This window comes from Dermochelys coriacea, chromosome 1 (genome assembly GCF_009764565.3).
Source record: "Dermochelys coriacea isolate rDerCor1 chromosome 1, rDerCor1.pri.v4, whole genome shotgun sequence".
NCBI classification, from domain to species: domain Eukaryota; kingdom Metazoa; phylum Chordata; order Testudines; family Dermochelyidae; genus Dermochelys; species Dermochelys coriacea.
In genome coordinates this window covers 157,018,972-157,044,103 of record NC_050068.2, presented here as the reverse complement: position 1 = coordinate 157,044,103, position 25,132 = coordinate 157,018,972, and the positions used below count along the sequence as shown (strand labels likewise).

At 40.8% G+C, this 25,132-nt stretch overlaps 1 protein-coding gene across 5 annotated transcripts in view; it reads right to left on the bottom strand.

The window, feature by feature from the left end:
* Nucleotides 1-25,132, bottom strand: part of LOC119850075 (heat shock transcription factor 2 binding protein) — a 96,486-nt gene that overhangs the window by 49,560 nt on the left and 21,794 nt on the right. For 4 of the 5 annotated variants that reach the window (XM_043506582.1, XM_038387773.2, XM_043506575.1 and 1 more), the window contains 4 exons: nt 24,457-24,606; nt 22,432-22,570; nt 16,840-16,957; nt 6,168-6,271 (listed from right to left, as the gene is read on the bottom strand). In XM_043506582.1, the coding sequence (XP_043362517.1) occupies nt 6,168-6,271; nt 16,840-16,957; nt 22,432-22,570; nt 24,457-24,606 (511 nt within the window). The remainder of the gene's footprint in view (nt 1-6,167; nt 6,272-16,839; nt 16,958-22,431; nt 22,571-24,456; nt 24,607-25,132) is intronic. The other variant, XM_043506580.1, reaches the window with a different exon arrangement.

The following is a 25,132-nucleotide window of genomic DNA, read 5'->3' as shown; positions in this document are numbered from 1 at the left end:
ATTTTACAGTCACATCGGTCATTAGGAGTGTGCTCTCAGATGAACTATTCCCTACAGCAGAGATTAAGTAACTGCATTACATCAATGCGAAACAGCTTATCTACAATTGGCTCTGTGCGTGGTGTGAATCCAATGTACATGTGCCTATGACATTTCCTGGCCAACCTGGATGTAATATTTATTGTTGGCAAATGATTTGCAATAGAGTTTAAGGCTCTGCCTACACCAGGACAATATTTTAAAAGTTTCACACCTTGGCTAACACTACTTCAGCACCACCAGAGTTAGCAATCCTGGGAGATCTAGTGTGGACAGGCCACCAGCTGCTGCCCCCATTTTAAGCACTATCTCACTACCCATGCTCACACTAGGTCTAACTGCTGGTGAGGCAAGCAATATAAAGGAGCTTTTGTATGGGTGGGCTAATACCTGTAGACCTGAACCAGTGTCGGCAACAGCAGAGAGATTTTGAAAAATTTCCCTACTGTTGATAGGGCCAAAGAGAAAAGAGGTGACATAATAAACAAAGTATCTGCAGTGGGGAAAATGCTAACAAAGAAAGCATTTACAAAGAATGAGCTCTGCTACAGCAAGTCCTAATATTGAAAGTCAGCTTTTTCTGCGTACCATACCCTTTTATATTCTCTTTTTTTCACACCAGTTCCTGTATCACTGGCGTCAGTTCAATCTTCCCTTTTGTCAGGGGACTGTTCTCATTGCTATCTGAGGAGATCAGCCAGTCAGCAATCCCATCTGTTAGGGCCAAAACTAGTTTCCACTGTGTAAATCCATTAAAGCCAATAGTGCTACTCTAGATTCACATCAGAGCTGAGAATTTGACCCATCTCCTCCACAACATGCCTGATTACTCACTGGACATGGAAGTGAGAGTCCAGAGGCCCTTCACATGGCAAAGTGATGCACTGTACATGTACCTCTTAGGTGCACAGCTGTTTAAGTAAAATCTTAAGCGCAGTACCTAGCACACACTAAGACTTTGGTGCTGGCCGGGAACATTGGCACTATCACAATACAACAAACAGAACAATGAAGAAATAGCTAATTATTTCTTATACTGATGGTCCACTGAAACACTATATAATATTTAAATATATAAATATATTTATCAGATTAAGTTTAGAACCTTTAAGATTTCTTATAAATAAAAACAAATATAAATTCTCTGTGCTACTCATGAGAGACTTGATTTGGAGGAATTTGTTTTTAGGCATGAAGATGAAGACTTAGTCATTAAATGAGTGCTGAGATGAATGCGGTCCTGAAGTAGTAAGGGTACTCTTCTGAAAACTGATTTCAAAGTCTGAAGAATTTGAACTGTTTGAGAGTTGGCTAGTGTGAGAATTAGAGAATCTAAGAATTAGATGATTTGATTAATAAGACATTGGGCTAATAGAAAGCCAAGATGACTTCTAAAAGAGGTGCTACCATGAGAAGGACCTGGATCTTCAAAAAATTCTGAGACACACAGACAATCCAAACAGAAAAACTATATATTGGAAATGTTTAGGATCAGTCATGAAAAGCAAATACTGAAGGTGGCAGGGAGTATTAGGAATGTGAAGGTATGTTTCATTGAGATCTACAGAGTAGAGATAGTCATTTGCTGAAACTTCTTGCATCAACAATAAGAGTTTTCAAATAGAACTATGATAGCTTCAGGAGAAAAACTGAGAGAAGAGAGATCTAAGAATACCCGAGCTTCCTGCCCTCCTTTGTTTTATGAAATACCTGAGTAATTTCCCTAGAACTGAGGGGAATATGGCACAGCGATAATCCCTCCAATTTCTGTAACACCTCTGAGTTCAAATTCAACAGCACCAATCTTTTGGCCGTGTTCAAAAAAAAGAAAAGTCGCCATAAAGTAAGAGATAAGAATGAAGGGGAATATCAGAGTGTGATGGGGAAGTTGCCCCTCACTGGTATGTTTAAGGGTTTTAAAGCAACCCTGGGGAGGCTGGGCGGGAGGCAGCCAATAAGGAAAAGGCTTGTAGTGCCAGCCAATTAGGGGAAGGTTTATTGGAGGAGCCAATCAGGGCCAGGCTGGCCCATATAAGAAGGGGCTGCTGAGCAGAGGAGGAGGCAGTCACTCTCTGAATGGCAAGGGAGGAGGAGAAGGACCATAGACAGACCAGTGCTGGGCAGGGTCAGTAGAGTATGAGAAAGCTCCAGGCTGACAGCTGCCAAATTGAGGCCCTGATATAAGGGCAGAGGTGGTGTTAGGGCTGCGGGGAAGTGGCCCAGGGAAGGAGATGGCAGAGTTGGAGGAGGGGTAGTACCTGGCTGTCGGCTATAGGGTCCCTGGGTTGGGGCCTGGAGTAGGGGGTGGACCTGGACTCCCCTCTCCTTTGCCCCACTGGCCACTGAGGGAAGTGGCCCGTGCACTGACTGCAGTCTGCCACTGAGATGAGTGGCTAGAACCTGGACTGTAGACTGCCACTGAGGCAAGTGGTTAGACTGAGTACTTTTGGTCCCCCAGAAGGAGGGAAATAACCAAGTGAGGCACAGCCAGAGGGCTGTGTCCAGAAGAGGACCTGGGTCCTGGGCAAGCAAACAGGAGTGACAATGGGCGAGACACCTCCTGAGGAGGGTGCACTGGCAAACATGAGCTAATTGCCAAGACAGCCAGCAGAAGGCACCGCAGCGGTGAGTTGTGCCCCGTCACACAGAGAATAGCCCAATGAATTCCATATATGTTCCTTTTTCTTGTAATTGTTTTAGCCCAGGAAAAGTGGCAAATCGGAGTCTACTCCCAATCAGTAACACTTGGGCCAGTTGCTTCTCCTTGATGCTTCTATGTGGTGATTAACAGAGAAAGGTGTTCTTGGTCTAGCACTTTGTAAGAGAGAAGATGAAACATACCTGCTGTATTTGGAGGAATGAAGCACTACGAAATCAGAAGTCTCAAAAGGCTTTGTATCAGAAAGGAAATTTATGTTGCTGAGAAAGATGGAGCTTCTTTATATCTGCAGATAATATAATAGCATTAGCCAGGACAACGCCACAGAGACACTGGCCTTTGAAAAGTGCTCATATCACACAGGTCCTCAAGAAGGTGTCAGCGTCCTGTGATTGTAAGCAAATTGTGCTTCTTGAGATGGGAGAACATGAGAAGAGAACCTACCTTCACCACAAATTGCACCACAAACAAAGAAACTTGAGCTACTTCATTAATTCATTTAGACTTGGGGCTGGCCGTTCTACCCTCTAGAGATTTGTGAGTGATGCCCATATGACCACAGAAGCTTTCAAAGCTATAGTTGAGGATTTGTTCCTTTTTCAGATTATGATCAATACTGCTTATCCACTAGATCCTTTAGGACTGCACCATTCCACAGGGATTACCTTTGTACAAAAACAAGCTAAGAAGGAGAAGCATTAACTTCAGCAGGTGTGTCAAATGTTAGCTTTTATTCTCTTGTAGTTTCTACAGTCTATTACAGACACAGCTTCTACAATTTATTTCTGTTGTGAGAAAGGCCATTTGGCCTCATCAACATTTTCTAGACATTGGGATAGGGAAACCCAGCGCTTCCTAAAGATTTTTCATCTATTTGGGATCTCTTCTTCTTAATATCCAAGGATTTAATGACAACAGGAATCAGTTCATCAACTTTGCTATCTTGAAAAACTCTCCTAGAGTCAGATAGGAAAGAAGAAATCTTTCCTTCCTTCAAATGGAAAAAATAGTGGCCGGAGGGAAAAAATGAGCCTTCTTTGAATTAAATTGAATATTTGTTGCTTATTTCTCTTTCTAGGAAAGAAAATTCTTGTTTAGATTTCCTCTGAAGGGGATTGGATCACGACTGACAAGTTCATGGAGGGCTGGTAAAGAGTGTAATTAGGCATGTCACAGGAAGGGAAACCAGAGAGAGGCTCCTGGCATATAAATCCATAAACACTTTGAAATTCCAGGTCATAAGCACTTGCAGGGTAGAGAGGGTGAAGAGTATCAGAAGGGTCTGTAATGGTAGTGGTAGAAGAGTCAGAGGATAACTCTGAGGAGCTCCTTGAGTGGGAACTTTGAAGGCCTTGAGAGAAAGCTTGAGGAGCTGTGGAAAGTCCAGGCATCGCAGGGGTGATACCACCTTTACCCAGTCTGCTCTTTGCAGGAGTCCCCTCCATTGCTGAAACACAAGCAGAGTAACCCTGAGACTATATAAACTGGTGCTCCAGCCACTTTCTAAGAAGTGCGTGGAAAATGGAAGCAGGAAGGGCTGGGGTGCTTGATGTCTCTGAAATCATGGGTCCTGGCCAACAAGGTTTGAGGAGGCTGGGCCCTGCAAGCAGTGGAAGGAAGAAACAAGAGGGGAAAAGAGAAAAATGAAAAATCAAAACCGCTAAGGCAATTTGAAAAGGTGAAGAAAGCCCTGAGTGCAGCGAAAACTGCCTGTACCTCCCGCTAAAGAAGATGATGGGAGTGAGGGTAGATCCTGGGCTCATCCTTTGTTCAGCACTGTGGGTCCAGTTGCGCAAACTACTCAGCCATCTCCGTCAACTGGAAGCAGGCCTTCTCAGCACTCAGGAATCTGAACTGGCAGATGCACACTGCCTGGGAATCCTTGTCCTTTCTCAGAATTTAAGAACTTCAGAGAGTGAAGGTATTATATAAGCCTGTCTTTTTCTCTCACTCCAGACACAGATGAGTGATACCTTTAGAATGCAGAACAGCCTTTCAACCTCTTTTTTCATCAACAATTGCAAATTAAATACTATCAATTGTATATCATACTTTGTCTGCTTATGTGACCATAGGAGCTTTAATTAAAAAATCAAATCAAATCAGATATCTAGCTCCAAGCAAGATTAATTTATTCTGTCAACTTCTTTTGAATGGGACATTTGGGAGTTTCAGTCACCTTAGTTTTGTTAGAATAATGCCCTAAATATTAGCTTGACAAAGAAGGAAATGTGGAGCAATGCGTGTAAGGTTTCTATGTACTGTAGGGCAAAAAAAACATATACTCAAGTTCTTCCACTTAGCGATTCATCTCCCCCAGGTATGTATAAATCTATAAAATGGGTATGATATTTTACAGTGGTGTTGTGAGGTTTAATTAACTGTGATCCTTTGAAGAAAAAGTTATTTGATAATGAGCCTGAGTACATAATTTTTATATAAAAATATATGAGAGAGCCATGTGGCATATAGGAAATCCCTAAGTTTATTGAAATACCATAGATCAAACAACTCCAAGCGTAAAATTCAATCCTTGCATCAGCAGGTGAAACTCCCCTTAATTTCTATTATTGTTATTTGTACTACAATAGCCCCGCTGCACTAGGCACCGTACAAACAGAGACAAACCCAGTGCTGAAGAGCTTACAGTCTAAACAGAAAAGTCACGTGCGAAGAGAAACCATCACAGAGAGGAAAATTTACTTACATGAGGTCACACAAGTGGCAGAGCTGGGAATACAACCTATGTCTCCTGACTTTCAATCCAATGCCGCATTCACTAGACCAGTAGTTCTCAAACTTTTGTACTGGTGACCCCTTTCATATAGCAGACCTCTGAGTGTGACCCCCCCATAAATTAAAAACACTTTAAAATATATTTAACACCATTATAAATGCTAGATCCAAAGTGGGGTTTCGGGTAGAGGCTGACAGCTCACAACCCCATGTAATAACCTCATGACCCCCTGAGGGGTACTGACCCTCAATTTGAGAACCCCTGCACTAGACCATGCTGGATCTCATCAATGAGAGCTGGACTCACACCAGGGATGCGTTTAGTTGCAAAGGTTAATTTGTTTCAAGATCAAAGACTAAGACTGACCTTACCCTACATAGTTTTCAGCAATTACATTTTTACAGTGTCTCATAGATCAAAGATATTATTTTAAAGTTCATAGATGCAAGTATACGTGGCTGTCTTCTATTTGCTTTATTAGATTCCTCCCCTCCCCACACTGGGATACTGCCATCAATAACTCTTACATGAATTGAATGTTATATACTAGAATCATTGATAGAAATACTTATATTCATTCCTTCAGTTATTACCCTCTCTTTGGATCTTTATTATCTCATAAAATTTAAATAGAACAAGGTCACAGATCCGAATTTCTACTCAGCTATTATCTGTATCTATTAACAACTATTATCAAAAAGTCCACAATTTGAACTGTTGTAACAATCTTACCGTTCAATAGCCACCAAAGTAATGGAATAAAACCTGGACTTTCACTAATGTATTTCAAGCCTTTCACGTTGATGCTCACATTGTACAATGACATCAGAATTAGCCTAAAATAAAATAAAATAAAACAGGTGATTAAATTGCTTCTTTAACTGCATCCCATTACAATAACTGTATCCAATACTTACGATAAGCATTTACAGCTGGCTAGATGCAGATACATATTTCAATCTCTATAAGATACAAAGATATGTACTTATGTCACATTATACACATACAGCTACATGAATGCAACGTGTGAGATTTTATTTAAATTTATAAATCAAAATATTTTAATCATGTAAAAGTCAGTCAATTTGGCAGCATTTAAATTCCTCTGAACTGAATGGGACTATTCACATGAGTAGGGCAAGCAGGATTTGGCTTTACATGATCACTCACCATATGCAACAGAATCCTCTTAACTGGGACTCCCCAGAAGGAAGCCTATCATCCTGATTAAGATGCTTGTCTCAACAAATGAAAGGGCCACTTAAAAAATAAAAAAAAGGCTGCAAAGATTTTATAACAATTACTATAATGAATCAAAAGAATTAAATGAAATTTGCTGCATTTCATTCATGATTCTTTTGATCTTTGACAACTTCTGTATTTAAAAAAAAAACAAAAAACACAGCAGCTTAGAATTTCACAACTTTAATACCTAGCTATGCATCTCTTAATCATCTGACACTGGCCACTCGTGTCCCGGTAAAACAAAGTTTATGTTAATTCTATACCAATTAAAGCAGCAGTCAATCATTCTATATTATGAGGTTAAATCTGTTCTCTGGAAGACATTCTGATCAAGCAGCTGTCCCGAATCTAAGAGGTGCTGAGCACCCTGACTTCAGTGGGAGCTGAGGTCACTCAACACTTTAAGGGATCAGGCTACAGGTAAAGCACACTCTAAAATAAAATCCCGCAGAGAGATTATTAAAAGAGAAAAGGAGAGACTCTATTGTAGTATACTCTCTCTGCCAAACAATGTGTCTCAGTAGCCAGTGGGATGATGAAATTATCCCAGGCAGACACAACGCCTCCTGGAGTGCCACCCTTAAAGAAGGCACAGTGGTATCTTCTGCACCAAACAGAGCCAACTCCACTGGCTGTTGTGGACAGGGTAGGGGACACACCCATCTTTTTTTCATTCCACACTGTTAAGTCTAGTGCTAGCAGCAGCACTGGACTCTAGTAGTCTTTGTGCTGAAAGAACTCATAAGGACTGTGTGTCTGGCCTCTGTGCAGAAGGCAAGGGGGTATTATAGGAGAAGAGACACTTCTTGTTTCCCTGCTCACCCTTGCTTAGGCATGAAGCAGCAAGGCAAAATTTTGGGCCAACATATAAAAGCCACTAAGAGTAACTGTTGCAGCCACAGAAAAGCAACAAGCCTAGAGCGTACTGTTTTCTCAGCTGACTGCCAATCCAAATGTCAAGAGTGAAGGGGATGATTCTGGCCTCACCTCTGGCAACATATAAGACTTGCAAGAGGTTGGAGAAGTCCCCTGAAATAGGAGCAGCATAGGACTTAGGCAGCCTCCCTCATCAGCCCTTGCATAGGGCCTGCACCCAGGCAGATATGGAGGGAGGGGACATACCCACAGCGCATAGTACTCCAAGGGATTCTGGACTGCTGCAGAGCTGCTCTAATTTATACCAAGGGCTGAAATGGCCCTGACAGCAGCCCAGAATCCAGAGGATGCAACGGTGATGTAAAGCCACCACTGCCCCCTGGGCTGCACCTCCCAGAAAGTACAGCACAGAATCTGCCCCGGCATATGGAAACTATTTAAGCCATCCTTCTTCAAGCATCTACCCAGGGCCCTTCCAAGTACAACTTAACACGACTCTGATAATGTGACAGGATGGGAACTTATCCATTCCTGTATAGGGGAACTGAGAAGGAAGCTACTGTTCTGCCACCCTCTGAAATGTGTTTAGGAGTCCTTCACCAAGTCAGAGAGGATGGTCCCTGACAGTTCCAGCCTAGATCAGTACTTGCACCCACCAGCCATATAGTACAGTCCCTGTCAATGTCTCTATGTGCTCCCCCAAATGCCTTCACATTCACACAGGGCCAGACAGTTTGGTCCTTAAACCGCGGCTATACTGTGAAAAATGTATTTTTGACTCTTAAAATGTCATCATGGGTTTATTGTGCGTTATGGATTCCACATCAAATTTGCTCAGTCTACAAGTAAAAAGATTTTAATTGCCAGCCCTACAAATTCAATCTGCATCTGAGTCAAAGCATATTCTTCCCTTTGCACACATCACTAGCAGTCACAAAGATGATGCGAACCAAATGATGCTCAGTTATACCTGCATAACTTCACTGCCTCCAATTACCTGTACACCTGTACAACCTCACAAGCCTTCAGTGGGTTTTCACAGGATGTAACTGAAGGCTTTTGTTGGCCTTTTTGTTTTTGGTGTTGATGTCTGAGAAGGAAAGAACCCAGCTTAGCTTTCAGATCACAGGTTGGATCTCTGGGACTAGCAGTTAGAAAAAACATATTTTATTTATAAATCAAACAAATCTGACATGGCATTACACAAAGATTTTTAAAGTCAAACTACATTTAATGTTTATGCAGCAGAATGAAAATGCAAACACTCAGTAAGTGCTATGCTCAGTCATATATTTTCAAAGCCTCAAAAACTGTATTTTATAATTTATTGTCTTCCTAACATAGCAACATCCCTAATCAACTTTTAGGACTACATCCATGACAAATTTAAATCTTAAAACAAACCAAAAATTTTCAACTTTTCCTCACAGATGAAAAACATATTCCCTGATCCACCCATGTTCACGTAAAGTGAATGCTTACTGTATCTGACCAAGCCATCGAATTTCTCCCAGAAAGGTCTACTTTCAGAAGAGATAAGCAGGAAAAATTTCAGTAAATTTCAGTAAACTGAAAATGCTGAAAGCCACTGAAAAATGGATTAGTAAATAGGTGTCATCTCAGCTTTAACTGTAAGACTGCTAATGCAATATTATAAGATAAAATAAAACTCATGCTGGATAATTTTATATACAGAAATGTGATGCCTGTATTATACAAATTATTCAGAAATAAGACCAAATATGGAAGTTATTTTAAGTAGTTCTGGATCTTTTGGGGAACCCAGGGCACAGGCAAGATCTTCTTTCTTCAAAGCTATCAAACTACTGATAATATTTGATGTAGAGATTGTATTGCCACTAAACTTTTTGTTGCACTCTTTGCTGAGCTAAATAGAATATCTGATGTGTGTTATTACATGGCCTTCCACACTTGCCACGATTTTATTTTTTTGTATTCTAAGATGAAAAGTTATATGAACTTTTTTGCTTAACTAGCAATACTCTGAATAGCTTAATGTCCATTTATTCTGATTTTGTTTCTCTTTTCTTCAATTATTTCCAACAGGTTTATGACCTAAATATTCAAAGGTGTTGAGCACACACAAAATCACTGAAGTCAATGAGAGAGAGTTTTCAGCCTCTCTAAAAACTAGACCACTAGTGTGCTGCAAACTCCTAGCCAGGAGGCTCTGAAGTGATTGAAAAAATAGTTGTACTCTGATGCTGATAGTTGTTTTATAAGTTCACTCCCCTTTTTAGTTTGTCTTTCCACTCTCTCTTTTCTATACATCTTCTCTAGGCCCTGGTCTACACTATGAGGTTAGGTTGGATTTAGCAGCATTAGATCGGTTTAGCCCTGCACCCGTCCACACTACAAAGCCATTTTTTCCAACTTTAAAGACTCTTAAAACCGGTTTCTGTACTCCTCCCCGACGAGTGGATTAATGCTGAAATCGACCTTGCTGGGTCCAATTTGGGGTGCTGTGGACGCAATTCAACGTTATTGGCCTCTGGGAGCTATCCCAGAGTGCTCCATTGTGATGCTCTGGACAGCACTCTTAACTCAGATGCACTGGCCAGGTAGACAGGAAAAGTCCAGCAAACTTTTGAATTTCATTTCCTGTTTGGTCAGTGTGGCAAGCTGATCAGCAAAGGTGACCATGCAGAGTTCTTCACCACAGGTGACCATGCAGTCCCAGAATTGAAAAAGAGCTCCAGCATGGACCGAACGGGAGGTATTGGATCTGACTGCTGTATGGGGAGACGAATCCGTGCTATCAGAACTCAGTTTGAAAAGATGAAATGCCAAAATATTTGAAAAAAAATCTCCAAGGGCATGAAGGACAGAAGCTATAACGGACCCACAGCAGTGCTGCATGAAACTTAAGGAGCTCAGGCAAGCCTACCAAAGAACCAGAGAGGCAAACGGCCACTCCGGGCCAGAGCCCCAGACATGCCGCTTCTAAGATGAGTTGCATGCCATTCTAAGGGGTGCCCCTACAATTATCCCAGCCCTGTGCGTGGACTCCGTCAATGGACTCTCATGCAATAGGGATGCAGATTTTGGGGATGAGGAAGATGAGGAGGAGGAGGAGGCTGAAGCACAGGAGAAACTGTTTTCCCTGACAGCCAGGAACTGTTTCTCACCCTGGATCTAGTACCCTCCCAACCCACCGCAGGCAGGTTCCCGGACCTAGAAGGCAGAGAAGGGACCTCTGGTGAGTGTACCTTTGTAAATACAATACATGGTTTAAAAGCAAGCGTGTTTAATGATTAATTTGCCCTGAAGACTTGGGATGCATTCGTGGCCAGTACAGTTACTGGAAAAGTCTGTTAACGTGTATGGGGATGGAACGGAAATCCTTCAGGGACATCTCAATGAAGCTCTCCTGGATGCACTCCCAAAGCCTTTGCAAAAGGTTTCTGGGGAGGGCAGCCTTATTCCGTCCTCCATGGTAGGACACTTTACCACGGCAGGCCAGGAGAATGTTAGGGGATGCTGTGAGGAAGAAAGGTTAATTACTGGATTTTATGACATGCTTTGATTAATAGTGATACTTTACATTTCTAAGGTTTCAGAGTAGCAGCCGTGTTAGTCTGTATTCGCAAAAAGAAAAGGAGTACTTGTGGCACCTTAGAGACTAACAAATTTATTAGAGCATAAGCTTTCGTGAGCTACAGCTCACTTCATAAAGATCCTTTAATGGAAGGTGCTTAAGTCTTAATAAATGACAGAATGGAAAAGCTAACAAATAAAATCTTGCTTTTGGGGGGCTTGCACTACACTTATGGGACAAATCCCAATACATGCCTACAGCCTATGTCCATGGTTTGTGTGAGAGGGAGCTCTGAAGAAGTAGGGAGTGGATTGGAATCTTCTTCCCCAATCTGGGGGCAGGCTATGGAGCCATTGACCAGACCCTTCATGGCTGCTATTGTAGTCTCAGGTTGCAGTACGTTTGCATTTTACTGTGCAACTTCTACACGAAGAGGTAGGGTAAAAAATCTGTAAAGCTCCTACGTGATTTAGGGGTCTGTCTCATTTTCAGAACTCACTTAGGTGCTTAGGAGCCTACCTCTCATGGACTTTCAATGACACTTAGGCTCCTAGACACCTAAATGACTTTAAAAATGGGACTTAAGCTCCTAAATTGCTTAGCCACTTTTTAAAATGTTACCCTTAGACCAATGAATCTATTGTGGTCATGGCCCACAGCAAGCTGTAGACGCTGCTCTGGAGCTGTGCTCTGCAGCATTCATGAGCCATGTGCACTTCACTCCTCATACAGCTTCCACGGCCCTTACTTAGGCAGCAGAATTTAGCCTTTAGTAATGAAATGTGAATACCTCTAACTATGCATGATCAGCCAAAATAAAAACAATAAATAAAATAACCATTTACAACAGAAAAAGTTAATATCTTTGGACATGGTCTTTCAATCTGTTCCTCAATGGAAATGTCACACAGATTAAAAATGATGTAGAAGGACACTGCTAGTTTGTATTTTTCTTTCGCTTGTTTGTTTTGTGTGGAGCTGAGGGGACTGGTTGTGGTGAACTAAAAATGTTGGAATGTTGGGGGGAGAAGAAGAAGAAAGTTCCTGAGATTTAATCCCATTTTGCTAACCACTCACAGCCACACTAAGCCCAAAGTAATAGTATATTATTAACACCACCACAATTTGGAAAAACTCCTTGGCTCTTTACGCCACTTTCAGCTCTACTGCTCCCTTATATTCTCGCTATATAAACACACTGTTTTTCCTTTGCCCTTCTCCTTATTATTATAACCCTCTCACTCTTTTTATTATTTCCCCCCCAACCCTCAAGTAACAAAAATTGGAAATGCATAACTTAGTCACCACATCTCTGAACTAGCTATACTTATTTATAAAGTAATTAGTTGAAAACAAACAGCATTTCCTTTGGTCAGTAGAAAAGATGTCATTTGATTACGGAGTCTCAACTCGCACTTGTTTCTACATCTTTTACTTGTACTGATCTCTCAAAAATAAATCATGTGTCAGCCTGGTAGCCATGCAGGCCTTACAAGTTTGACTATCATACCTAGTCTCTCTAACCCTACGCCTTCAAGAGCCAGGTTTCAAGGTACAAGTGGGAAGAGAATGTTTTTTTGTCACTTAAAACAGGTTTGTGATGAATCTTTGGTTTGAATCCAAATCATACATGGATCCAGCCACCTTGATTGGCAAACAAGCATAAATATCAGTCACATTATCTTTCATTAATATGGTATTTATGCCAGGACTGTGATAAATCCTCTTTTTTGGCATTTGATCCAACACCAAATATTAGGCAGTAGTCTTCATCGAATGCAGAATATAAACAGGATCAAAGATTACCATTGCATTGTGTAAGATACTGTAAAATTTATTGTAGCACTGCTGTAAAATTAATTTGGAATTAAAATTTCTGAGCCACATGAGATTTTGTGCAGTGCCTCTTCTAGGCTGTATGCTAACCCAGTTTGATGGTCATTATATATTGATATTCTACAAACTAAATGTCCCCTGTTGAGTCTTTGGTTTGTCTGTAGGCTTGACTTGCACACGTTTTAAAATCGCTGTTGCAAGGTAGCTGGAGATTACACCACCATAAGAAACTGTTTGGCAATCAGCTTTAGCTATCTTTACAATAAAGAACTTATTTTTTAAACTTATTTCCAAAAAGAAGCCCCTCAAACACTGCATGATTACAATATTGCCAAAGCGTTCAAAAATCAAGAGCCAGCCCTGCAAAACTCTTAAAATTGGCTTAACAATCAAGGGATTTGTAGACGTCTGGGCTCTTTTTATTTGCCTTATGGATTTTGAGTCTTTAGAGGTCACATTTTCTAACTTTTCTCTGCAATCATGAGGCCTAGAAACTTGCATTTTAAAAAAAATGAAAGTTGTAATTCTCACGTAATCATATAACTTCAGAAATTGAGGCTTTCAGAAAAATACCAAATAATATGAAAGTTGGCTATCCTATTTTGAATGCTGACTTCCAAACCCTACACTTGGGAAACAGCGTGATAGACATTAAATAATGTGAAGGGACTCTGTAATGATATACATAAAACACCAAATCATTAGTAACATGGGCATTCAATATCTATGCTTTTTCACAGATGAACATTCAAATATCTACTGAAATAAAATACTGCACACATGAATCAAAGATTATTCATATCAATAATATTTATCTACACAAGCACCATATTAAGGTTCCCAATCCCTGTAGTGTCCAAGTGCCATATACATATGTCTAGGACAAGCCGAATTTCATACCTCCCAGGTACAACTTGCTTCAATTAATCAGTAATATTGCTGAGAAAATGGCAAAGAACGTTAATATTTTATTTCTTCATTTACTGGAAAGTCTGACTTTTTCCCTTTTTGGATTATGTATCATGGTCTTTTCTTTACAATATTTCATAGAATCATTTGTCTCACAGGGCTTCTTTACAGACATCCCTTTACCAATGTTGATGATAGCAGCTTGTGAGTAGTAAGGTGGCAGGAGGTCATTTACACTTTGCTGGCCTAAGACAAATGCACTTTTGGTACATATGTAAGCTACTTATTTAGCTAACCAAGCATAGTATTTTAACAGATTATTTTTCATTTTGGATGGTGATACAGGGCGACTCCTACATTTCTCTCAGTTCTTTTCCCTACTTTAATACTTGAGCCTCCCTTAAGTGCCATTCATTCCAGCAACTTACCAAGGCAGGGATGGGCACATCTCCACATTACCTATTATTCTGGTGCTTGATAGACCTTGCAGAGACCCTGATGTGCCTGCAATATTGGCTGAGGAGAATTGGTATGCAGTCACCAGCCTTGCAACCACGTCTAGCATATTTGTGAGGAATGGATGCTGTGAATATTATTTGCAATGGACATATTTCCTCTCCAGTAAAGTAAATAATGAATGAATTTGTGATGGGGTGTGTAAACCCCACACCAGCACGGAAGGAGCTAGGGAGTTGCTTGGGGCTGGAGTAGCCCCATCCTGCAACACCTGCAAGAAGCCTCAAAGGAGAAAGTTCCATTCAATAGTGGACAGCCCTGGAAGGATGCAGGGTGCTATGCTTCCCAGCTCCCAGGAAGGCCTGATGTCTAGTGCAACCTCTGCCCTCACAAAAAGGAAACACAGATCTCCTGTGCTAAAAGGAGGAAGAGACTTATCCTATAACTTGTTCTGGAGACCCAGAGGACTCTAAGGTGGACTATAACCCATCCAGGGCCTCTCTGAAGAAAGAGGTCAATATCCTGGTCAGAACTACCTATTTTTCTTTTTTTCTTTGCCCCTTTCTTTAACTTCTTTTGCTGCCTTTGGTTTTTTTGTTTCACCTGTGACTCTGAAAAAGGGAGAAATTGCCAGAAGGGCTGAGAGCCCACCTCCACTAGACTGTCACTGAACGTTCCTGTTAAAAGGTCTGGATTTGTGTGACTGCTATTTTCCAAGTAGCATCCAAACGAGGTATAGAGTAGTAAAAGAATCACTCAGTGAATGGAGGAGTATTGTGCTAGTGCCAAAACCTGATGGCATGACATGTTTCTGCACTGATTTTCGAAAGGTCAATGTCGTTTCAAAATTCAACGCACAGCCAATGCCAATAGTGGATGAACTATTACAATGGCTGAGAGCTGCCAGATATATATCCGCTTTAGAGCTCATGAAAGGGTACTGGAAAATAACTGAACCAGAAACGGGAAAAACAGCTTTTTCCGCATCCTTTGGTCTATATCAGTGATGGGCAACCTGCAGCACACCACTGTTCTGTATCAAATCCAAGAAATGTTTTTGGTCACTCTGAGGCAGCGGAAACTTTCCAGAAGCTAACGGTCCGAATCTTTTGGCTGCATAGGCAGTATGCAGCGGCCTACTTAGATGATACAGTTCTCTCCTGCCAGGACTGGGACAGTCGCTTAAGAACTGTCACAGCAGCACTCCAGTTCCTCACAGATGCAGTAAGACAGGGAACCGCAATGTCACGTACTTAGGCTACACTGTGACTACGACCCCTATTGAACAAGGTCCAAGCCTTGATGGATTGTCCAGTTCCCACGACAAAAAACCCCAACCAATTATGGCACTTCTTGTGAGTTGCAGGCTTATCGATTTCTGTGCTGGGATTCCCCACTACTGTGGCCCTCCTCACAGATCTCGTAAAGGACAGATGCCCAGAAAGGGTCCAGTGGTTGAAAAGCCTGCGATAAGGCATTTAGGACACCGAAGGAGCATTTATGTAAGGAGCCAGTCCTTTTTAATCCACACTTTTCATAGAGATTTATTCTGCAAATAAATGCCTCACATGTAGGACTAAGATTGATCCATTTGCAAAAAATTGAGGGGGAAGGACATCTGATATTTTAAATCAGCCAAAAGTTGTTCCCCAGAGAGAAAATATACTCTGTGATCAAGAAGGAAGCACTGGCAGCAAAATGGGCTGTGGATTCAGTGGCTACTATCTGCTGGGAAATCCTCCTTTTAAAAATCACAGACCACACTCCACTTAGGTGGCCGAACACCATGGAAGACACCAATCCAAGGATAATCCGCTAAAACCCTATAGCTTCCAGGTATTCAACTGTCCTGGTAAGGCACATCAAAATGCTGACTTTTTTTCACAAGACGACAGCAATTCCAGCACAGAGGATGGCAACCCTGCCCCTGTCTTGAGAGGGAGGGTACGTAAACCCTACCCCAGTATGAAGGCTAAGGCGCTGCTTTGGGATGGAGAAGTCTCATCACACCACACCTGCAAGTTATGCAAGGAACAGAGGAGTTTGAAAGGAGGAAGCTCCACTCAGTAGTGGGCAGCCCTGAAGGGGAGCACAGTTAAGCTTCCCAACTCCAGGAAGAAGCCTGATAGCAAGCGGAGTTTTTGTCCTCACAAAAAGGGAACACAGATCTCGTGTGCCAAAAGTGGGAAGGGACTGTATCAGATAACTTGTACTGGAGGCCTAGAGGTTTTCCTTTTTATTTTTCCCTTTTGTAGCCTTTGGATTGTTTTGTTTCACCTGTGACTCTTGAAAAGGGGAGATATAGCCAAAACAAGAGCTGAGAGCCCACCACCACTAGACTGTCACCAACTGCTCCTGCTAAAAGGCTTGGATCTGTATGAATGCTACTTTCCAAGTAGCATCCAAAGGGGGCACTCTGATGGAGACAGTTCCTTGACAGGATCATTAGGTAAAGAGCTTCAGTAATAATGGTCTACATTGTAAGATAACATGCTTCATTTGAAAAATATCTGGCCTTCATACACTTTCAGTTTGGTACAGAGTCCTGGCTTCATGTCTCCCAGAAGTTGCATCATTGTGTCCAACAACACCTGACTTGAATTAACCAGGAATTCACGGCCACATGCCAATGCAGCAACATCTACAACAGAACACAAAATAAAATAATAAAAATCACATTAAAAAAAACAGGAAAATGAGTTCATATCTAATACAATCAAATATTAACTACCTGTAGGAACTGTGAAGACTGAGCTATGACATCTATAAACCTTTCCCTAAATGTAGCGACACAGCCAAAACGGAACTGTATAATATGCTACCGAAGCAGCAAACAATACCTAGCAGTCAAAAAACCTGTTTATAATTATACATTGTTAATTAAAATATGTATTCAGCATGGCTCAGCAGCAAAATTTGTAATGCAATGAGTTTATGAAACAGGTATGATTCAAGAAGCTCTGAACTGGCAGCATCTACAACTACCGTGGAAATAATGCAAAGCTAACCCTAACAGTCTCAGTTCTAAAGGAAGGAAGATGTAGATCAGCGGTGGGCAATCTGCAGCCCATCAGGGTAAGCTGATTGCGGGCTGCGAAATATTTTGCAGACGCTCAACATCCGCAGGCACAGCCCCCCCATAGCTCCCAGTGGCCATGGTTTGCCATTCCCGGCGAATGGGAGCTGCAGGAAGTGGCAGCCAGATCGTCCCTATGGCCCGCCACTTCCTGCAGCTCCCATTGGCCAGGAACAATGAACCGCAGCCACTGGGCACTGCAGGGGTCTGTGCCTGTGGGTGCTCAACATCCGCAAAATGTCTCGCAGCCTGCAATCAGATTACCCTGATGGGCTGCATGCAGCCCGTGGGCTTCAAGTTGCCCACCACTGATGTAGATTATTTTGTATTTGTTCCCCCTACGTTCCTGACTAGAGTATACATCTAAAACAGCAAGAGAGGTCAACTTGCAAGATCTTCCCTGCTCTTGTAGGAGTGCTTCCTTATGCAGTGGACAACACAATAAGCAAAAAATGCAGAAAGACTATTACTCTGCTAAGAATACAATTTGCCCTTGAATAAACGTATTGGACTGTAGGAAGCAAAGTTCAAATGTTAAGCAGTGAGGAATGAAACAACATTACAGCAGCTTGCATTTAAAAAAAATGAGCCTGACTCTCCTCAGACAGATGTAAATCAGGAATAACTTGACTGAAACCTACAGAGCCATGGCAGGTATTAAAACTGGAGTGAGGTGAGGATCAGGCCCATTGCATTGTATTCTGACACACTGAACCCTTAAAGAGAAAATATATTATAATTCTCACATTAACATGACAAAACTATGAGAATTTATACATGTAGTCTTGCTTTATTATCAATCACAAAATGGTTAAAAAGGGAGAATATATATTCAGCAACACTAAGGAGGAAAGAAAGAGAAATAAAAGTGCAAAAACATGTGACGTTTTAGAAATTACAACCCTTGTCTGGAATGGATTTACTGTCAGAAAATCTAGCAGGTGGTGTTAAGCATTTTTTTCCCCCTATTTGCTCTTTTTTACTGCTGTTTTTTGAACATTTGCAGGGTTCTTTTAAATAATGACTGAGACCTGACAGAGCACTTCAGTGTGATACTGAGAGACCAGCTTAAATCAAAGCCATTGGCCAATTCACTTGTGTTTGAATATCAAAGATATGTTAATGTTATTGTCTTCACTTCCCTGTAATCTGTACTATCGCATTACATTAGGTATATTCTGTACTTAATTAACCCTAGATCAAAAGTGTATGTTAGAGAGAATTTAATTGATGTATAAACTTCATGAAAACTAATGAAAGACTGTTTGGATTGCTGTAATTAAATGCATTGTGTATATCTCTGTAATTGGATTGACCATCAAATGGGATTGGAGCCTTAGGGTTGGAACTATAAACTATAAATGAAGAAGCATGCTAACTTCAAAGCATGGGTCATTGTGTTCGACAATGGGAAATCCACAGACCCAGTCTGCGTTTAGTCAACAGAGGAAAAGCCCATTCTGTAATACAGTGGTTCCCAAACTTGTTCCACCGCTTGTGCAGGGAAAGCCCCTGCTGGGCCGGGCCGGTTTGTTTACCTGCCGCGTCTACAGATTCGGCCGATCGTGGCTCCCACTGGCCACAGTTCGCTGCTCCAGGCCAATGGGAGCTGCTGGAAGCGGCGTGGGCCAAGGGATGTACTGGCCGCCGCTTCCAGCAGCTCCCATTGGCCTGGAGCAGCAAACCGCGGCCACTGGGAGCCGTGATCGGCCGAACCTGCCGACGCAGTAGTGTAAACAAACCGACCTGGCAGGAGCTTTCCCTGCACAAGTGGCGGAACAAGTTTGGGAACCACTGCTGTAATGGAAACATTTGCCAAATTCCTTTCTGGGGAAGACAGCTATAAGAATGGATCCAGGGAATGATCCTGAATCTCTGAACTGTTTGGATTCTAACAGGGTTGAATACTGAGCAAGTAGGCAGAGATCCCCAAAATGATTTTGATAAACCCTGAGAGACTTAGGGAAAACTAGCAGATTACTACCTCTCTGCTATCAATTTGGATGTACAAACTTGGACTCACCTGTTAATGTGTTTTACCTGCTTTAACTTCTCAGTAACTCTCATTTATTTTTCTTAGCTAATAAACCTTTAGTTAGATTACTTGAGAAATTGGCTGCCAGTGTTGTTTTTGGTGTAAGATTAAGAGTATCCATTGACTAGGGAAAAGTGACCGATCCTTTGGAATTGGGAGTACCAATGTGAGGTGATTTGTGGTTTTAATAACCTTTCATCACAAAGTATAGTTTGTCTGGGCAGCAAGATGTGCTGGAGAGCCTAAGGGGACTGTCTGTGACTCCATGGTAAGACTAATATAGTGATCCAGGAGTGCACACGTGCTACTGGTGTGGTGAAATCTAACTCTACACTATACTACCAGTTTGGGAGGTCTGCCCTGTTTTCTGACAGTCTGACCTGAGATTGGCACTCTCAGTTGTGAGCAATGATTTTGTAATCAACTGATGGTTTAGGTTGTTTGGAAGAGTAAATCACTGCTGGACTGGTTTACTGTTTCTGAAACTCCACATTGGTCTTGTTTTCTTTTTTCTCTCCTGCTTAATAATTATTTTTACAAAAATCACCATAAAAAGATTTTTTTCTTCTTTATTTGTTCTAAAGGAGAAAGCAGCATTAAAAATAATTAAACTTACTACATCATCCACTCTGAACCAATTTCAAGAGACAATTTTATATCTAAAATCTGGGGGAAACACTTGATACAAAAATCACAGATGCCCACTTGACATTTTTATACATTCAGGTGATGAAGTGCTACATGAAAAAAAAAAAGACAAATGTCAGAAAGTCTGAGTATCATTGTATGTGCTAATATTTTAAGGGATGGAGATGATGAGAGCACAAAAACATTTTAAATAGGTTCAGGACCTGTACTAATGCTAATATGTTGATTGGGTTCAAAGTCCTGCTCACCACTCTGTATCTTCAGGCGGCTAGCCCCAAATTTATGTTAGATATTTCAGTAATAATAAATATTGCTCTCGCATGAATACACTTCTGATGCTGAACCCAATGAACCCATTAAAGACAGAGAACACCAGTTGAAGAAGTAACAACATATGTCATAAAAATGTATCTTAAAAGACACAGAAACATAGGAATTCCCATACAAGCTCAGACTTACATACACCTAGTTCAGTATCCTGTCTCCAACAACAGCCTGCACCAGAAGAGACAGAGGAAGGTGCAAGAAACCCTACAGCAGGCAAATATAGAATGATTTTCACCCCATGAAGATCTCACTCTAATCCCTAATGGATAAAAACTGGTTTAAACCCTGAAACATAAAATATTATCTCCCTTCCACAACTCTTTTTTGCAGTAACTATAACAACTATAACACCCATTGTTTCATGTTTTCTGTGTATATAAAATCTCCCCACTGTATTTTCCACTGCATGCATCCGATGAAGTGAGCTGTAGCTCACGGAAGCTTATGCTCAAATAAATTTGTTCATCTCTAAGGTGCCACAAGTACTCCTTTTATTATAACAACTCTGGATAATCTTCTTAGCTATATAAATATCCAGTCCCTCTTTCAATCTTACTAAATTGTTGGCCTCAACAGCAGCCAGTGGCAATGAGTTTCACAGTCTAATTACATGTTGAATTAAAAAGTATTTCCTTTAATCAGTTTTTAATTTGCTACCTTTCAATTTTATTAAATGCCCTCATGTTCTTGTGCTGGGAGGCAAGGAGAACAGAATCTCCCAATTTAGAGCAGACCTAATCTAATCTAGAAGACCCAAATTGCAGGCCAATCTGGTTACACATAATGGAAATTCTGATTTTTTTTCATTTTTTTAATTGAATTATATCTAAAAAACCTACCTTAGAAATATTAAGGTTGCAAAACCAGGATTAAGGTTCAATCATTCATTACAGTGTATCCTTTACCATATTTGTCCTTAAACATTCTCCTTTCCAAATTAAATAGACATATTAGGTGAAATCTTGGCAGCACTGAAGTCACTGGCAATATTCTTTTTATTTTTTCCTCCCACTGAAGCTTTCCTCATTCCACAAATCTCTAAACATTGTCATTGTCAGTCTCTGGACCTTTATTTCTGTTATGCTTTTATAAATGAAGTGATCTGAGGCAGAATCAAATCACACCTTTAATTTGTGGAAGGGCAAAATGTTTTCTATATTATTCTTAATACAGTTTTTCATCTTACTCACATTTACTAGACATCTTAATGAACTAGCCACAATGACACCTAGATCACCACCATCCCACTCCAAAAACAGGTTATTAAATTCAGAACCCACTACTGTGTATGAATAATTTATATTGTTGTTCTTATTTTGAAGATCTTGTACTTGCCAATGTTGAATTTAATCTGCCATCATTTTGGCCAGTTATCCTAGTTGTATTAGGACTTTCTGTAGTTCTTCAAAATCCTCTCTAGTTTTGACTAACCTAAATAATTTTGTGTCTTCACCAAATGCTTCCATCTCAATAGTTTGGCCCTCTTTCACAATGTTGATTCCAGGGGCACACAGTTTTTAACATTTTTCCATGCCAAGAGTAACTAATTAGTTCTTTGGCTTCCTATCTTTTACTTCTCACCCTAGGATATCAGGCTTCCTTAACAGCCATTTGTGAGGCATATATACCTTCTGGAAGTTGAGATAATTAGCTTATGTCTTCTACTAATATTATATTAAACGTGAAAGCCTTGTCTAAACTCTGGTTTCAAAGCGTGATTATAGTGAGAGAATCTAAACGGCAGATTTTTCTTTTCAGCAGATCTACTCCCAGAATCATATTTACCAACTTAAATAACAAAGTAAGTTTTATCATGTTTTACTCTTCTTAGCATGGCAGAACCAACACAGCTAGAAGACAATGAAGTTTTCTAGAACTTGAAGAGAATGGTGATTCATACATGATACTAACATTTTAAAAAATCAGTTATTTAGTCAAACAGCTAGATATAAATCATCACACATTTACAGCAATATATGCTCCTTACAGTACATGTGGAATATAGTCCTGACATACAAAACTGACTTACTTGTCACAATCCCTGCCAAAGCTAATACAAACTGATTTTCATCAGAATCCAGATCTTGGTGTTTGGTATCTTCACCTAATGACCTCACAAAGCTCTCCATAGTTTGTCCCGTAATTGTGAAAAACTTTACTGCTTTGCTCTGCAAGTGCGGAGGGAAAACAATCACTTTCACAGGTTGCACTAAGTAATACTGAAAGGAACATACGATAGGATACGAGTGTTACCTCTACCCACTGTACATGTCATTTCTTTACATGCTATAATTTATTGTCTCTTGCAGAACTCCTCCCTTATGAGAGACATCCTTCCAGTGACTAGAACTCAGCTGCCAAATTCAGCAGTTACATAAATGGTAGAAGTAGTTAAATGAGGAGTGTAAACTGATCAGGAAACTGGAAAAAATGGTAAAGTAGTGCAACTTGGGCTCATCTAAGTGGCATTTAGTGTGATAGTAAAATGAGCAACTTAAATATGTCTAGGGACAGAAGCAGCATTGCAGAAAAAGAAACTGATAACAGAGTGCAAGATAAAGCTGTGTAAGTTATACTCATTTGCACATCCACTGAATGACAAATTAAGATCAATTTATACCTAAAATGTATCTTATACGGTATGCTCCCAATTATCTGAATAGCATGGTGGACATGAATTTTGTTCAGATAATCAGGAGTTTGGATAATCAAGAGGACAGGAGTGACACTGCAAGGAGCCCTCTGCAAGGTGCTGGGGAGGAGGCTGTACTGTCTGGGCAGGACTCTGCTCTGACCCACCAGGACTGCAGCATTCCCTGCACCTTGCATCTGCAGGGACTGGGTGTCACCAGCCCTAGGGCAGTGCAGGGAGCCCTCTAAAGCTGTGCTGTCATGGCCCTGCTCACTCGCTCCTGTGACAGCAGGGCTCTGGAGGGCTCCCTACACTGCCCCAGGAGCCATTCACCAGCAGGGTTACCTCTCCCATGGCTGGAAATTTCTGCTCTATTGTCCGAACCTTTCCATTATCCAAATCCCTTCCTTGTTCCCTGGGATTTGGATAATGCAGAGGTTCAGATAATAAGGTTTGGGAAAATTGGGAGTATACCGTATTTCAATTTGTCACCCAGAGAATTCCAGAGCAGTTGCATTCATTTACACTTGGCACGCTTTTAACCTTTTTTTACAAACGATTCCTGGGCACTGAGAAATAAGTAGCCAATTCCTCCTCAGTATAATGACTTTAACGTGGTGCACTGACACTACATTTGTATATTTCACATAAACCAACCACACATCCTAGGTGCCTATTACTATCAATGCGCAAGAACTGCAGCTATTTTAAAATCATGATCCATGGAATATTCCTCTTAGAAAGTGACATAATTGATGTTTTGAATGAAATATGTTAGTATGGCTAAATAGTTCCAAACACGCACTTCCTTCACCACAACAGCACGGGTTAGAATCTTAATTGGTCATAGTACTCTATCACTCTTCTCCATTTTAAATTGGTTTTAAAACTATCACTTTTAATTTTGTGGTCTAGAAGAAGGAACAGAGGAAGAAACATCCCATAATTCCTTGTGTTTCATGGCATGAGAGGTAGACTGTGCACATTTTCTGATGAGCACTGAGATGGGGAAGACTGGTTGGTAGGTACGTACTTTGGAGAATAAGTGCGCGAGGAAATTGCTGAAGTAATGTCAGGGATTTTTTTCCTCTGGTGGTGGGTTTACAAAATTATTTACACTGTAATGGTAGTAATCTGCATTTCCAGTCTGATGATAGCAGATGAGAGAAGAAAATGTCCCTCTTATCTGTGCCTTGTAACATCAAATATTAAATTAGTTTGTTCCCTGCTTGATCTACATTAAACCATTTATAGACTATAAAAATTGGATAGACCAAAAAGAATAAACAATTCAGAGAATTATTTTGCTATATGTTCAATTACTGAAATACACCTATGTGTTAAGATATGTTATTTAAAGCACGTTATCTACCTATAATACCTAAACATTCCCATGAAAATATATACATCTGCAGTACTCACCCCTCCTAGAATGTTTTTAACTGCTTCCTCATTGCTAGAGACACCCCATAACAAAGTACAGACTGCAGCTCCCATTTCTGTACAATATTCTGCCTGTTGCAGTAGTTGCTGTCTTGCCTCATTCAGCTGCTGTCGAAGGTCTAGTTTCTCCTGAAATTAATTTACGTAAATTTTGGGAGATTAATACTGAAGCGCATTTCATCTGGTTTCAAAATATCCCAACTACGTTTCTACCGATAAGACAGAGAAAGGGAAACAATATTACGGCCATATATATAAAATGCAGCAATTCACAGTACTTCCACAGAGCTAAATTCTCTCTCCATAGCAGTCTGAGTAACCATGCTGTGTGCTGGGGAAGTCAACAGGAGTTAGGAGTCTGCCACCTGCAACTTATGAAGCAGTGCTAGAGTTGAACAATGACAGCTACAATAGCCTCAGTGGTTCAAGTTAAAGTAGCATCAGCTCCTACTACACAAAAAATTGCATCTCTCACTGAGAGACAAGAGCTTTTAGCAAGACAGATGAGTCTTAGGGTAGCAGTCCTGTGAAAAACTGCTAAGTATCTCAGCCATGTGAGATAAAGTTGTTTGTGAGCTAGAATAAATGCCCCAGAAAAAAATTGTGGCCTATCTCAGAGAAGCTAGAGGCTATACTTTCCCTACATGCAGTGGCA